Raw genomic sequence first — 16767 nt, forward strand, 5'->3', positions numbered from 1 at the left:
CTGGGGATGTGCCCGCAACCAAGGTACATGCCCTTGACTGGAATCGAACCTGGGACCTTTGAGTCTGCAGGCCGACGCTCTATCCACTGAGCCAAACAGGTCAGGGCAAAACCTCATATACTTTAAGTACAGGCATACCTTGCAGATATTATGGATTCAGTTCCAGATCACAGCCATAAAGCAAATATCACAATAAAGTGACCTCACACCAATTTTTTGTCTCCTAGTGGATATTAAAGTTATGTTTACACTATACATAGTCTATTAGGTGTACAATAGCATTATATCTACAAAGCAATGTACATTCCTTAATTTAAAAATACTTTATTGCTAAAAATGCTAACCTATTTTGAGTTTTCAGCAGTATTTTTGCTGCTTGTTGGAGGATCTTGCCTCAGTGTTTATGACTGTTAACTGATCATGGTGGTAGTGGCAATTTCTTAAAATAAGACAACAGTGAAGTTTACCACATTGATGGACTCTTCCTTTCATGAATGATTTCTCTCTAGCAAGCACTGTTGTTTGATAGCATTTTAACCCTAGTAGAACTTCTTTCAAAATTGAAGTCAATCTCTCAGATCCTGTCTCTGCTTATCAATTAAGTATATGTAATATTCTAAATCCTTTGTTGTCATCTCAACAGTCTTTCAGTCTCTTCTCAAGAAACCATTTCTTTGCTCATCCATAAAAAGCAACACCTGAAATTGCAGTATCTCATTATCATGAGATTGCAGCAATTTAGTCACATCTTCAGGCTTCACTTCTAATTCTAGTTCTTTTGCTATGTCCACCACATCTGCAGGTACTTCCACTGAAGTCTTGAACCCCACAAAGTCATTCATGAGCATTGGAATCAACTTCTTCCAAACTGCTGTTAGTTATTTTTACCTCTTCTAATGAATCGCAAATGTGTGTTTTTTTCCACAGTACACACACACACACACACACACACACACACACACACACCCTATATATATTTATCCTACATATATTTTTTATACTTTTTTCTTTTTAATAATTTTTAAAAAATTTATTGATTGATTAATTTTTAGGGAAAGAGAGAGAGAAAAACATCAATTTGTTGCTCCACCCATTCATATATTCATTGGTTGCTTCTTTTATGTGCCCTGACCAGGGATTGAATCTGCAACCTTAGTGTATTGGGATGATACTCCAACCAACTGAGCGACCCAGCCAGGGCAATAATTTTTTAATTAAAGTTGATGTACAATATTATATTACCTTCAGGTGTACAACCCAGTGATTAGAAGTGATCACCCTGTTAAATCTAGTACCCATCTGACACTATAAATAGTTATTACAATATTATTGGCTATGTTCCCTATGCTGTACTTTACATCCCCATAACTATTCTGTAATTACCAGTTTGTATTCTTAATCCCTTCACCTTTTTTCTCATCCTGCTAATCCCTCTCCCATCTGGCAACTATTAAAATGTTCTTTGTATCTACGAGTCTGTTTCTGTTCCACTTATTCATTTATCTTCTTTCTTGCTTCCACATTTAAGTGAAATCATATGGCATTTGTCTTCATTCTGTCTTATTTCACTTAGCACAATACCCTCTAGGTCCATCCATATTGTTTCAGATGGCAAGATTTTATTCATTCATATATATATTGATATTTATTTATTCATTCATATATACTTATTGATTGATATTTATTTATTCATCCATATATATTGATTTCAGAGAGGAGGGTAGAGGGAGAAGGAGAGAGAAACATCAATGACAAGAGAGAATGAATCATAGATGGGCTGCTTCCTGCCTGCACCACACTGGGGATCAAGCCCACAACCCTGGCATGTGCCCTGACTGGGAATTGAACTGACCTCCTGGTTCATAGGTCGATGCTCAACAACTGAGCCATGCTGACTGGGCCTATGTCCTTTTTAATGCTTATTATCTCTTTTTTTAAATTTTCACCTCAATCATCCATTCTTCCCTTAAGGTCCTTGAGCATCTTTATAGCCATTGTTTTGAATTCTGCATCTGGTATCTTGGTTACTTCCATTTCATTTAATTCTTTTTCTGGAGATTTCTCTTGTTTTTTCATGTGGGGCATGTTTCTTTTGTCCCCATTTTGCCTGCTTTTTTGTGTTTGTCTCTCTGTATTAGGTATATCTGCTATGACTCCCAAACTTGTTATGGTGGTTTTATGTTGTAGGTGTCTTATGGGGCTCAGAGGCGCAATCTTCTAGATCACTTGAACTGAGTGCTCCAGGAATACCTCTTGTGCACCCTCCTGTTGTAGTTGAGTCTTGAATGCTGCTGGTTTGGTTTTGGGTGGGGTTAACCCTCAGGCTGGCTGTCCATAAGGAAAGACCTTGATCACAGTGTATGCAACCACCGTGCAGGGGCTGCCCCTGAGTGGAGTTGTTCCCAGCAGGGTCTGGTGCCTAGCAGGACCCCTCTTAGGGTGTGCCACTTGTGTGGCTAGTTGGGTGAGCTCTGGTGTGGTCTAAAGCCCACTATTGGTAGTGTTGGTTCTGGGTCCACTTGGTTGGTGTTCTGGTACAGGTCGATGTCAGATGCTGCCTGGGATACCTGCCTGGAGCTACCATGCAATTTGCTGTTTGTGGCTGCCTCTTCTGGGCCTGAGTGTGCATGGGAGGGGCCAAGCTGTGAATAAGGGTTGGCTTCGTCCAGCTCTGAGCTGGAGACAGATCAATAAAAGGTCCAAGGCACCCTAAGGTCCACATCTACCTGTTAGCCACTCCACCACTCCTGAGGTTGCCTGGTCTTCCTTGAGAGCCTTCTGAAGGAAGACTAGGGTGGGCCCAGGCTGACTGCTCCCCACAGACCCTTCCAATAGGCATGAGCTCCATGGGGAAGGGTGACTGGGGTCGGGAGGACAGGGCTAGTGGGTCTCCTGCTTTGGAGGCAGCATGGCAATTATTGGGGAAAAGTGGCCCCTACTCCACAGCCATACTACTCAGTCTCTGCTAGAGTCTTCAACCCTAGCTCCCCCAGGAGGAGTGCAGGAGTAAGATCAGCAGGGCAGAGCCAAAAGGACAGGTCAAATGAGTCTCCTGTTGGAGCCATAGTACTGGCTGAACTTGGGAGGTTGGGGGTAAGAATGGCACCTTGCACCATAGCCACACAACCCAGCATCCGTCTGAGTTCTGGACAAGAGCCTCCCAGGGAGACACACTCTGAAGGTCCCAGCCCCGAGCAGCACTCTGATCCCCCTGTGGGACTGAGCTAAGCAGGGCAGGGCCACTGGGAGTCGTAAGGAGAACATCAGGTAGGTGGGCACCAGCTGAGTGTGGGAGTGGGGGAAGAATGGCCCCTGTTCCAAAGCTCAATGACTGTCTGAGTCTCCGCCAATCGCATCTCCAGAAAAAGAGTGTACCAAAGGTCCTGTTGGTGCAGCCAGCAGATCTTTCTGCAGGTCTAGAGCTCAGCAGGGTGGTGCCAGTAGTTGGAGGACTGGGCTAGTGCACTCCCCAGCTGGTGCTGTAAGAATAGGAGTGCTTGACCCTGGGACGATGGTGCCTGAGGGCGGTGTGGGATAGGGACTCAGCACAGGGACCTCAGGGCTATGCCACCCAGATCTTCTCTTTATGACTCCCCTATGCCCTGAGTCACCTTCCCTCTACCAGAGCCCCAGGTGTCTGAGAACAAGATCCTGTGCATTGGCCCTTTAAGAGAGCATCTGGTTTCTAGCGGACTCCTTCTTCCAGGATGACAGAGTCCCAGCTGCTTTTCACAGCCAGATGCTATATGGGCTCCTCTTCCTGGCTCTGGGGTCTCGGATAGGGATCCTGGCATTGTGTGAGGCCCATGCTCCTCACGGAGGACTTTTGCAGCCAAGATATCCCTTCAGATTCTCAGCTGCCACCTGTGGGCGCAGGGGCTAGCCCTTTCATGTCTGTACCCTTTCTACCAGTCTCTATGTGGCTTCTTCTGTAAACCCTTGGTTATAATTCTGTGTAGCTGGTTATTTAGGTTGATTGCTCTATAATTTAGCTGTAAATCTGTTTTGTCACTGGGAGGAGGTGAGTGTAGCTTCCACTCCGTGGCCATCTTCAAAATATGTAGAGTTTTTGAACAGCAAAAGTAGAAGCGTTTCCTGTAGCTATTTCTTCTAAATCTCCATTTGTTTGATTTGATTTTCAGTTAAAGCATTATTGCTTTCCATTTCTGTTGTACTTTATCTTTGTTGGGCAATTCCCTTTTCCAATTATATATTCTTGTAAAATATCACATGGGTTTTCCCTGGGAGATAAGGAGGCAACATAATTGCATGATTTGCTGTCTGCATGTTATTCATCCAGTATGTTATTTAGTATGTTATACTGCATAATAGATGTACAGTGATAATCACGGGTAGACTTTGAAAGAAGGGATGTGGTTGGTCATTGATCATGATGTGCAGCTGTTATTTACATAGGAACCTGGGGACTGAAGACCTAGCAGTGACATTTGTACTTTATACATTACTCACAATGTACATGGCAACTGAAATTTCAACTGTGTGTTGGGGTCTGGTGTTAATGGTTATCTGAGATATGTGCATTTTGGAATTGGGCAAAGCAGGACTGCCTATATTTAAATTTGCTTAAGTAAGTTGTCAATTATTCCTAGAAACTCTTTGATATGTCTTTTTCTTTCCCTGTTTAACCTTCACAGGCTCTTTTAGGCTACTTGATATATTTCTACTTAATAGGCTGATCCAACTCAAGGTGTCTGTAACATAAGTTAACTATGCAGAGTAATAGTAATTTATATAGGACTTGGACTTTGCTGTGGGCAACACTCTTGTAATTATTTTCTCATTTCATTTGATCAGCATTACTCTTTGTTAATCCTCACCTGAGGATATTTTTCCACTGTGAGTGGAAGAGAGAGGGAAAGAGAGAGAGAAACATCGATGTGAGAGAAACACATCGATTGGTTGCCTCCTGCATGCACCAGGGCCCCAGGCCGGGGAGGAGCCCGCAATCAAGGTGCATGCCTTTGACTGAAATCGAACCCGGGACCTTTTGATCTGCAGGCCGATGCTCTAGCCACTGAGCCAAACTGGCTAGGGCTGATCAGCATTACTTTTTACATTTTCCTTGTATTTTCGTCAGCATTTTATCATATTGGGATGGAAGGAGGGAGTAAAGGAAGGTGTCATATTTCTCATTCTACAAGTGAGGTTTTATCCAAAGTTATAACTGAGAAAGCTGGAACTTGAACTTAGACCAAATGTTTTTCTTAACTTTCTTTTGCTGCTTCACATTAGGACATTGTCCTAACCAACTGAAGTTGTTGGAGCCATCCAGCAGGAATAGTTAAGTTGGTGTTACCTTCTTCCCTTCTTTACATTCGAGGGAAGGGGGACTTTATTAGAGAATATTGGGAGTTGGTCAGCATTTTGGGCTTTGGAAAACAAGTCTTTATTTAAATTCCAAAGAAAAGTGTTTAGTGAAAATTAATCATAAAAACCTCATAATTCTAGTTCTAGAAAATTTTAATTCTAATTCAAAATTTAGTTTTTTATATATTAAAAGAAAAATATGTACCCCAAACATTTGCTAAAGAAAAGCATATTAAGGTTCTACAATAGCATATAGTAGCTACCCGTAGTTTTTCATTTTTGGTTCCTTAGGAGCTCTAATTGATTTCCAGTGCTTCTTCTCATTTCTCTTGAAGTACCTAACCACGATATATAAGAGGCCAAAATGGGGCTGGTAGATATTTTGAATAGTCATCTTGGTAGTTCATTCATGGTTTGTTTCTCTCCTTCAGGTAGCAAATTATGGAGTGGGAGGACAGTATGAACCCCATTTTGATTTTGCACGGGTAAGTGAAAACAATAGAGAATGTAGTTCCACTGAAGCTTAGGTATGACATGTTAGTTGCCTAGCCCAAGTGCCATCAGGAGATGAGTGGATAAAAAGCTGTGGTACATGTACACCATGGAATACTACTCGGCCATACCAAAGAAGGAAATCTTACTCTTTGAGACAGTATGGATGGACCTGGAGAGCATTATGCTAAATGAAATAAGGCAGTCAGAGAAAGACAAGTAATGTATGATTTCACTCATATGTGGAATCTAATGAACAAAATGAACTAACAAGCCAAATAGAGACAGACACATAAATAGAGAGCAGGCTGACAGCTGTTCGTTCAGCGGGGAGGGGCTGGGGGAGTGGCAAGATTGAGCAAAAATGGAAAAAAGGAGAAAACTCAGGGACAAGGCCCATAGTGTGGTGATTGTTGGGGGAGGTGGAGGAGGGTATAGAGGGGATAAATGGTGATGGAAGGAGACTTGACTTGGGGTGGTGAACACACAATACAGTGTACAGGTGATGTGCTGTAGAATTGTGCACCTGAAACCTGCATAATTTTGTTAGCTAGTGTCACCCCAATAAATTCAATAAAAGAAAAAATTCCATAGCCTATTTAGAATTCATGGAGGCACGGTGGAATAAATACTCTGTAAAGCCTTTTTAGCAGTAAAAAACACCTAGACGCACAATAAAATAATTAAGAATAGTTTTAAGTGCATTGCTGAACCTGGAAGAAAGTAGAGGAAATTCCCAAAGGCAAACTGAACAAAGAAAATCTGGAGACTAAAATTAGAGGGCTAAAGGGGGACAAAAAAGCTGAGGCTGAGGACATGTATTTCAGGAAACTAGAGTTTTGGGGATTAACAGCCATAGTGTAAGCTACTGAACCTGAGATGCCTGCATAAAACCTAGATCTCCAGAAGGATTACACCTTCAGAGAAAGACAGATGGCTTTGAGTCAGGAGCCGTGGGGAGAGCTGCCTCTCACCGTCCTGGCTAGAGTGGGGTGTGTCTGGGGAGCTGCTTCTGGGAGTTCAAGCATCAGCCTGCCTTCACATGCAGCTCGGGTTTCAAGCTGTACTCCCTGGAAGAGGAAACGTTAATTCAAAGTTGTTCCACTTAGTAGTGCTCCTTGGTGCTGGGCTCCCTGAAGAGAGGCATCCTCATTCTAGCACCTTGAGGATTTTAAAGATTAAGCATCTAAATATGAACTTATTTTTTTTTTAATGACTAAGTGGTAATAAGACACCATTGGTGAGACTAAAGCAACCAACAGATTGAGACATTGTAGGATATTAGATACCTGAATTATCAGGTGCAGAATATAAAATAACTATATAACATTAAGAAAATGTAGGGTAAAATTAACAACCTCTCAAAATGATTTAACATATTTGAAAATGAAGTTCCAGTTGAAAAGTTAAATTTTAAAATTTAGTAGATAAGTTAAAACATATTAGAGACAGCTGAGGTAAATAAGTGAATTGGCTGATAAAGCTAAAGAGATTCTAAGAATAAGTTTTGAGAGACAGGAAGATAAAAAATATAAAATAGATGTAAAGAAACTGGAGAATAAATAGTATCAAAGCAGGATCCTAAAAAGCTGTCATTGCCTAAATATTCTTAAGATTAATAAATATTGGATCTTTTTTATTTAATATATTGAGCTATAAAGTATGGGGGAAGCTAAAACTACAGATGTTAATGTTTTAAATATTCTGTGAATAGTAGCTATTGGTTCTCATTGTTTTAGGTTAATCTGCCCCCCCCCCCCCAGTGGTCTTATCAAAAGTAATCAGTGTACAAGCTGAACCAATAATTTGTGGGGTTTTTTGTTTTAAATATATTTTACAATGGGGCCTTGACTTACGAGTTTAATTTGTTCCGAGACCAAGCTCGTTAACTCAAATTACTCTATCAACTCAATGCAAAAAATCGGCTGGTATCTCAAAAAACTCGTTAGTCGGGACACTCGTAAGTCAAGGCCCCACTGTATTGATTTTTTACAGAGAGGAAGGGAGAGGGATAGTTAGAAACATCGATGAGAGAGAAACATCGATCAGCTGCCTCCTGCACACCCTCCACTGGGGACTTGCCTGCAACCAGGCTACATGCCCTTGACCAGAATCGAACCTGGGACCCTTCAGTCCGCAGGCCAACACTCTATCCACTGAGCCAAACTGGTTAGGGCTGAATCAATAATTTGAATGCCTACTGCTGTTGTGCATTAGATATTATATAGGAACCTTTTGGGGTTGTTTTTGGCATACCCTTCAGCATATTACCCATGTTCAGTTGCCACTAGAAAATTTGCATTACTGAATTTTTCGCCATTGAATTAGTTCTGTTTTATTTACAGAAAGACGAGCCAGATGCTTTCAAAGAGCTGGGGACAGGAAATAGAATTGCAACATGGCTGTTTTATGTAAGTTATAGCTAAAATTTTCATTTTAAGTTGGGACTTGACCACATGACTCATTTATTTTGATGTGTTCAGATGTTTGCTCTTATCATCCTAGTAAAAAGACTTAAAAAATATTTTTTTCAATTATAATATTACAACCTAAAGAAGGAAGTTACACTGATAGTTTCACTACTTGGAGACAGTCATTGTTGATCTTTTGTTGTATGGACTGTTTAGTCATCTAAGCTTCTCCATATTGTTCATATGAATTTTATATTTGCAGTCAGATGGTGACTGCAGATACTCACATTTTCATAATTTTGTTGTATACTTTTCTGATATGATGTATATCAACAATAAATTTTCAGAGTGAACACCTCGTATAGTCAGTGTTCAGATCAAGAAGTAGCACCCTAGACGCCCATCAAGGGAACCATTCTCACATTATTAAGGTTTGAAAAACAGTGTGCTCTTTACTTTTAAGTACATATAGAAAAAAATTAAGCTTTGATCATAATATTTGCCCTAGTTAACTATTGCTGCATAACAAATCATCCAAAAACTGAATGGTTTGAAATAATGTTTTTTTATTGATTTCAGAGAGGGAGGGAGAAAAACCAATGTTAAGAGAGAATCATTGATTGCATGCCCCCTACTGGGGATCGAGCCTGCAACCGAGCATGTGCCCTGACCAGGAATCGAACCATTACTTCCTGGTTCATAGGTCAGTGCTCAACCACCAAGCCACTCTGGCTGGGTTGTTTAAAATGATTTTATTTTACCCCACAGTTGTTAGGCTCACTGGGTTTTGCTTGGGTTCTTCTGGCTCTCTCATGCGTGTGCAGTCAGATGATGATGAGAGGTAGGGTCCATCTTGAAGGCTGACATGGAGGCTGGCTGTTGGCCAGAAGACATCCATGGGGCTTGGGCTTCCTCACATGGTGACTGCAAGAACAAGTGTCCCCCCAAAACAAGGCAGAAAGTGTGGGGCACTTTTAGTGCCTATCCTCAGAAGTCAGAGAGTGTCACTTCTGCTCTATTTTATTAATTGAGGCAACTGCCAAAGTTCAAGGAGAGGGGACACAGACCTAACCACTCAAGAAGAATGTCATGTAAAAAGAGCGTGTAAGAATAATATATTTGGAAAATACAATCTGCAATGTTGTAATCTTTGTTAACTTATAAAAAGATATCTTAGCCTGGGTGGCTCGGCTGGTTGGAGCATCGTGCTGTACCCTAAATGGTGTGGGCTCAGTTCGAGGTCAGGGCACATACCGAGGTTGCAGGTTCAATCCCTAGTCGAGGTGAGTACAGGAAGTAACTGATTGTTGTTGCTCTCTCACATCAATGTTTTTCTTTCTCCCTTCTCTCTCTGAAATTGATAAATATATACTTAAGTGAGGATTTTTTTTTAAAAAAGTTAATTTTTTTACTTATTTCCTAATTCTTTCCATCCCCTACCCCCAAGTAAATTATATAACTATTGTAACTCACTCCCTGCCAAAATCTCTATTTTCTTTCTTGCTCCCTGCAACCTTCCCTGTATCCAACCCAACCTCTTCACCATTTTCATCCTCTCATAACTTCATTTTGTTTCCAAAAAGATCTAAGATGCCATTGGAAGAGGAGGGGGGAGATTTAAAGTACCATCAAAAAAGGATTTAAGACTTACAAATTTTTTAAGTGAGAGCAAATTATCACAAAGGGAAAACCAGGAGAGAAGTTGATACATTATATAAAAATTATGCTGTGAGTCTTCTCTACTTTTTAGAGATGAAATCTCCAGCGATTGTATTAATTTACATCCCACCTTTAAGTGTGATGTATATGTCAAACTTCTTGATCTGTACCCCTTTCACTTACCAGATTGGCAGTTATTGTGGTTTTAATTAGCATTTCTCTGATTAGGGAGGTTGAGTATCTTTTCAGATGTTTAAGAGCCATTAAACATTTGTTTTGGCTGCATTTGTTTCTTCCTTTTATGAATATCATGATGCTATATTATTTGGTCCAATATTCATTTATAGTAGATTATTTGACTATGAGATTATGTTAGATTAATTATTATACTGCCTTCTAATCACATAACATTTTGATTAGATTAATATTCATCCCCCCTCTTTATGTGGCTCACCTAGGAATAGTATTCAAATAATTTCTCCAAAGTTATTTTCTGGTTTTTTTTAATAAGTCTTTTTAATGATTTCAGAGAGTGAGAATCATTTATCGGTTGCCTCCTGCACGCCCCCACTGGGGGTCAAGCCTGCAACCTAGGCATGTGACCTCCTGGTTCATAGGTCAATGCTCAACCACTGAGCCACGCTGGCCAGGTCCAAAAGTTATTTTCACTGCTGTTAGTTCTTTGTTACTGGTTATATATTTTTCATGGTAAAATACCCTTTTTTTCTCTCACTTTTAATGTTTTTACCTTAAGGTCATTCTGTTCAGAGGTGATCCAGCCTGCAAGGGTGGTGTGGTTTGGGAGCACCACAGCTGTGGAAGTTCATCTTCTACTCCTCTCTTTCCTGGTCCTTCCGTAGTCCATGTTGGCCCACAACATGGGACTCTGAGAACAGGGCCTTGGTACCTGTTGGGCACAAAGTCCTGTGAGGCCTGCTTCCCCCAGCGCATTTTCTCACTCTCTCTCTTTGAGCACAGCTCTGAATGTCAGATTCTCTCTGTCCTAGTGTGTTCATTCTTGGCTTGCTCCACTTCTATTCACAAGTAAAATGCTTAGGAATGCCCAGGATGTGAGCCGTCCCACAGCCTCCTGCCGCTCCTCCTGGGGACAATCCCACTTTGAACTCACACTGTTTGAACCTTTGGCAGATATTAAAGGAAACGCCTACTTCTTGATGTTTTCTTTGTGCAGCATTTGCCTGGCAAATCTTATGTTTTCAGTGTTTGTAAGTTCTCCTGTTAGATGTGACTAGTGGACATAGCATAGAGTGGGGGTTTAATCTGTCGATACCTTCTATGTGCTTTTGAAAAAATCACTATAGGGTTTGTTTCCTTTGCCATGTTTTGTGCGTGTGCTTCAGTTAATTTGGAAGGTTTGTGTTTTTATTCTAGGTTACCTTTAAGACTATAACTATAGAATCCTTTCCTCTTCTACTTCTCAGTTAATATATGTTGATTCCCTACCACAAGAAATGACAAAACTGATTTTAGTTTGTTCTTTTTCTCTTGGTTTTTATTTCATTCTTGATACTGTTTCTAGACACTAAAGCTCAGCAATGAACAAAACATGAAAATTCCTGCCCATGGAGATTATATTCTAGTGTAATAAAATATGTATTATACCCCTGTATTACTTGGCTTATCAATTTTAAACCATCCTTTTTATCTGTCTATAAGTGCCTTTCCCAAATTATAGTCCCATTTCTCTTCCTAACTTTATAATTCCTTTGCTTTATATATTTATATATAATTTTACTTAAGTATGCAAACCTAAACAGCATCTTTTGTTTTCTAAAAACTGAGTATGTACAAACCCATCTATGTAAGTAGAATTCCAGATATTAATGTATTCTAGTATTCAGTATCCTATCCGCCACACAGTAGCATGTTTAACTTTATTCCATCAGCACTTTGGTAATACTCTTATCTCTTACAGATGAGCGATGTGTCCGCAGGAGGAGCCACTGTTTTTCCCGAAGTAGGAGCGAGTGTTTGGCCCAAAAAGGTAAATTTGGTTTGTGTCAGATGCATCTATAATTCATTAAATCACAAAATAAATGTTTAAAGGTAGTATATTTATGTCTAGGTAAGACTATGGATTCTTCTATGGCACCATTTACCATGACTGCCTAGAGCAGTGGTTCTCAACCTTGGCTGCACATTAGAATCACCTGGGAATCTTTTTAAAATCCTGATTTCTGGGCCACATCCTCCAAAAATTCTGTTTGTTATGGGGTGGGGCCACAACATTAGTAACAAAGAAACAGAATTTCTGGAGGATGAGGCCCAGAAATCAGGATTTTAAAGATTCCCAGGTGATTCTAATGTGCAGCCGAGGTTGAGAACCACTGGCCTAGAGTAATGAACCACCAAGAATTAGTGTTTAAAAGTTGTCATTTCTAAAATAGGTTCCAGATGAGTTTCCCCCTCCATCCTGCTAATGTTAGTTTTGTTTTGGCGAATACCCTTGTTTGTCAGGCAGCTGGGCAGTAGTGTTTTCGTGTGATCACCAGAATTTTATAAATGACGATCATATTTTCAGAATTATATTCGAGGAAGATATGGCTGCCATAGAGGAGTACTTTCAGGGGAGCAGGGGAAATGTAATTACTGCAAAGAGTTATAACCTGGAATTTTATTTGGGGGTAATTATGTATTCTCCACAGGGAACTGCTGTTTTCTGGTATAACCTATTTGCCAGTGGAGAAGGAGATTATAGCACACGGCATGCGGCGTGTCCAGTGCTAGTTGGAAACAAATGGGGTAAATATTTTCTATATTCTCTGAACAGAATTTGTGATTATTGTTCCATATTTGGAAATTATTATAATCTACATCTTAAAGAAATTGAAAACAAAACTTTCAACAGATTTGCCTGCTATGACTTTAACATTAAATGGATTCAACCAAGCAAGTTACCGATCTTTTTTTTTAAATCCTCATCCTAGGATATATTTTCTATTGATTTGTAAAAAGAGAGGGTGGGAGAGAGAGAAACATCAATCAGTTGCCTCCCGTACTTGCCCTGACTGGGGATTGAACCCGAAACCTAGGTGTGCCCTGATCAGGAATCAAACCTGTGACCTTCTCCTGTAAGGGACAATGCTCCCACCAGCGGAGCCACCTGGCCAGGGCAAGGTACTAATCTTAATATAAATTTACTTTTAATAGATCAGAATTTTGATGACAGATTATTTCTACTCTAAGAATCGTTAATTGACTCAAAGTTGAATAAGACAGTATCTTCCCCTTAAGGGTTCACAGTTGTCTCTGAGACATGCTAATGGATCGCTTATCGTGTCGTACAGACTAGTACAAAGATGTAAATGGAAGATGGCGACTCCTTACACTTGGGGAGGCTTCTTCAAAGCCTCATTTTTTTTTTTTTCAAAGCCTCATTTTTAAATTTGGTCTTGGGGATAGAAAATACTTTTCCAGGCATGTTAGGAACCAGGACTGTTATGGGTGAGAGAGGCACTCACTGTCAAGGTCATGAAGCGCAGGATTTGCCACATTAAAAAAAAAAAGTGAAGTTATTTTAATATATATTTTAACCCCCATTTTAATATTTTAGTGTGTCACTAGCCAAATTTCTAGTGCCCAGTGTGTCTAGTGCCTACTGTATGAGACGTAGGAAGATTAAGGAGTGACACCTGATCATCAGGATTTTAAAAATCTTCCCTGATGATTATGTTTGGGAACCACTGGACGTGAATGGAGAGAGGCTAGTGAAGGAGATCAGTTTAGAAAGATTTTTCCATTGTCTAAGTCAGTGGTCGGCAAACTCATTAGTCAACAGAGCCAAATATCAACAGTACAACGATTGAAATTTCTTTTGAGAGCCAAATTTTTTAAACTTAAACTATATAGGTAGGTACATTGTTATTAACTTAATTAGGGTACTCAAGGGGCCAAAGAGCCGCATGTGGCTAGCGAGCCGCAGTTTGCCGACCACGGGTCTAAGTGGATGACAATAAAAGCCTGGACTTAGGCAGCAGCAAAAGGATCGGAGAGCAAAGAAAATCGGCAGGTGTGATGAATAAAAGATTGGGTACAGGAGCTGAGAAAGGTAAACAAGTAGTTAAGAATTATGGGTCCTAGTTCAGATATTTTGTACATGTGAATGCCATTGATTAGATTCTGTGATATAGGAGAAGGAATAGGAAATTAATTAATTTGGGGTTACATTAGAAAACAGTATATTGGAACCCAGGAAACTTAGTGAGCATTTAATAATAGGGACCAATCATAGAGCTGCTCCTTTAGAGTGAAGCCTATGTTCATTTAAAAATGTCTTTGTATTAGAGGTTTGTATTTTGCAAACAGGTAAAAACAGTGTTCTGTTCCATTTTTACCTACATTTTAATTTGTGTTTCATTTCAAGCATTATATTGGACATTAGAAATAGGATACACACATATGTAGACTCTCATTTCTAAAATCTTCTGTGGCTTAATTAGTTGGAGCATCGTCCTGTGCACCAAAAGGTAGTGGGTTAGATCCCCAGCCTGGGTGCTTACAGGAGGCAACCAATTGATGTTTCTCTCTCCCCCTTCCTCTCTCTATAAAATAAAAATTAAAAATCCTCATGTGAGGGTTAAAAAAATAAAATTGTGTGTTTCCAACATCTAGTGACATATTTAAAAGACTAAGTAGCATCTGCCTTTATCTAGTTTTGGTCTTGAGCTTTTAGACCATGTAAAAATTTTATTCTAGAACTTGCTCTTATCGATAAATTAAATACTAGTTAGAGGAGAAATGAACACATTTTGTTCTCTCACAGTGTCCAATAAATGGCTCCATGAACGTGGACAAGAATTCCGCAGACCGTGCACCTTGTCGGAGTTGGAATGACCCATAGACGTCTCTTCCTCTCCTGCTGCCCTCGGATGTGTCTGACACACAGTCCCCGTCTTAACTGTCAAGAGTTTACAAGTGACTAACATACACTCCATGACTGATTCGTTATGAACCTCATCCCGTGTTTCATCTGTGGACAATCACTAACTTTGTGGGTTTTTTCTTTTAAAAGTAACACTAAATCACCACATTGTACAATATAAAACCTTAAAGTTCAGTTGGTATCACAGAGGACAAAGCAAGGCAGTTAAAAATGAGGAATTTTTACATTTGTTAAAGAACATTCTGGTTAGATAAAAAAATACACCTTACGCATCTGATGATAGCATAGCACTGCATCTCAGTTGGTGGGTGGTCGGGTAGAATGGGCCGTGCGATTAAGGAAGAGATGCCTGTAGTGTGTACCTGGTACTGTGTTTACGTCCTAGTCTGTCTTATTTTCCGGATCTGCCGAAGACTAGGAATAAACTAGGCCTCTAATCTCGGTTCCATACAATGTGTGCCCCTCCCTCCACTTTCTAAGTAGATTTTTTCCTCCCAAGTCCTTTTTAAAGAAAGTATATTGTATTTTACCAATCCCCTTTTCCTCTCATAGCTCCTTTGAGGAGAATTAAATCTGTGTGAGGTAAAATACTTTGATTTAAAAATTAACAGAAAGCCCTATATAACAACACTGGGGCTTCTTAACTAAACTGATCATCACTTGGTCTGTTTCTTTGTCCTTTTCCTAAATGACTGATGATTTTGTCCATAAAATTTGCTGTTTTTCTTAATGCTAATACCTTGCCTCTTATTCTTGCTACAGCAGGGTGGTGATACTGGCTTTCTGATTAAATATTGTGCCTTAGGAGACTGGAAATTTAAAAATGTACAAGTCCTTTCAATGATGAGAAATTGATTTTTTTTAAAAAAGATCTTTTTTCCTAAAAAGCCAAAATGTTTGTTTCTTCAATTCTGAAATGTGTTGTGACAATGATGACATATTTATGATCTTAAATCTTTTTTTAAAAATGTTTCTGTTTTCTGTGTCGTATTTTTATATGTGAATGCATACTATAGTGACAACAGGTTACTTCTATTTAATTCTTTAATACACAGGACTTGGGTTTATCCTCTTGGTTTCCATTCACTCTGGTATCTCATTTTTATGGAAGAAAAATCTAGGCTTTCTGAACTCTCAGCTATTTAATCAACCTAAATATGTTTCCTTTAAAGGGAGCTCTATGGTTATGGGGTTATTACAATAATGGTACTTAAGACTTTCTCTTACTAAAATACATGGTGTGGTAGTATAAAGCTGTGGACCTATTGAAGTATGTTAATGACCCCTTAGACTAACTTTTTACATTTCTTATGGTGAATTCTAGTTCATACAAGGGCTTTTTTTCCTTTATGCAATATTTAAATATTTAAGAAAAAATTTGATTCTCTGGCAAAGAAGGTATTACTTTTACCAATTAAAAAAAAAAAGTCAATGATCCTTTTCCCAGCTACCCTTTTGTTCCACCACGACTACTTTATAAAAAATACTGAGAATTAAGTTCAGTACTTCAATCTACTCAAATTTTGTGGCCATAAATGTTTAAAAAATTTTTTTTTTTAGAAGGAAGCAACATTACTTCAAAAATTTAGAAATAGCCCAGCTTGTGTGGTTGAGCATAGACCTCCTAGGAGGTCACTGTTCCATTCCTGGTCAGGGCACATGCCCGGGTTGCGGGCTTGATCCCCAGTAGGGGGCATACAGGAGCCAGCCGATTGATGTTTCTATCTCTCCCTCTCCCTTCCTGTCTGAAATCAATAAAAATATATATAGTAATAAAATAGGGTTCAAAGGATGGAAACCAACCTTTATTGCCATGTGTTTTAGCAAGTGGTGTCAGAAAGAAATAACATTCCATACTCTTAGATTTCCTTGTTATATTCAACCCCATGTGGGGATTGATAAACTCTTTTCAGTGTTAGATCTTACAGAACCTCTCAAGTTTCATAATTACTATTTTTCTCTCCAAATGAAAAG

General features: G+C 39.5%; 1 protein-coding gene across 3 annotated transcripts in view; it reads left to right on the forward strand.

Annotated features, from left to right (window-relative positions):
* Window positions 1-15765, forward strand: part of P4HA1 (prolyl 4-hydroxylase, alpha polypeptide I) — a 62616-nt gene extending 46851 nt beyond the window's left edge. For all 3 annotated transcript variants that reach the window (XM_005864681.2, XM_005864680.2, XM_014538396.1), the window contains 5 exons: window positions 5760-5813; window positions 8166-8231; window positions 11827-11895; window positions 12557-12653; window positions 14674-15765. In XM_005864681.2, coding sequence (XP_005864743.1) covers window positions 5760-5813; window positions 8166-8231; window positions 11827-11895; window positions 12557-12653; window positions 14674-14744 — 357 coding nt within the window. In that variant the 3' untranslated portion in view covers window positions 14745-15765. The remainder of the gene's footprint in view (window positions 1-5759; window positions 5814-8165; window positions 8232-11826; window positions 11896-12556; window positions 12654-14673) is intronic.
* The last annotated feature ends 1002 nt before the right edge of the window (window positions 15766-16767 follow it).

This window comes from Myotis brandtii, unplaced genomic scaffold, assembly GCF_000412655.1.
Source record: "Myotis brandtii unplaced genomic scaffold, ASM41265v1 scaffold190, whole genome shotgun sequence".
In the NCBI taxonomy this organism is placed as follows: domain Eukaryota; kingdom Metazoa; phylum Chordata; class Mammalia; order Chiroptera; family Vespertilionidae; genus Myotis; species Myotis brandtii.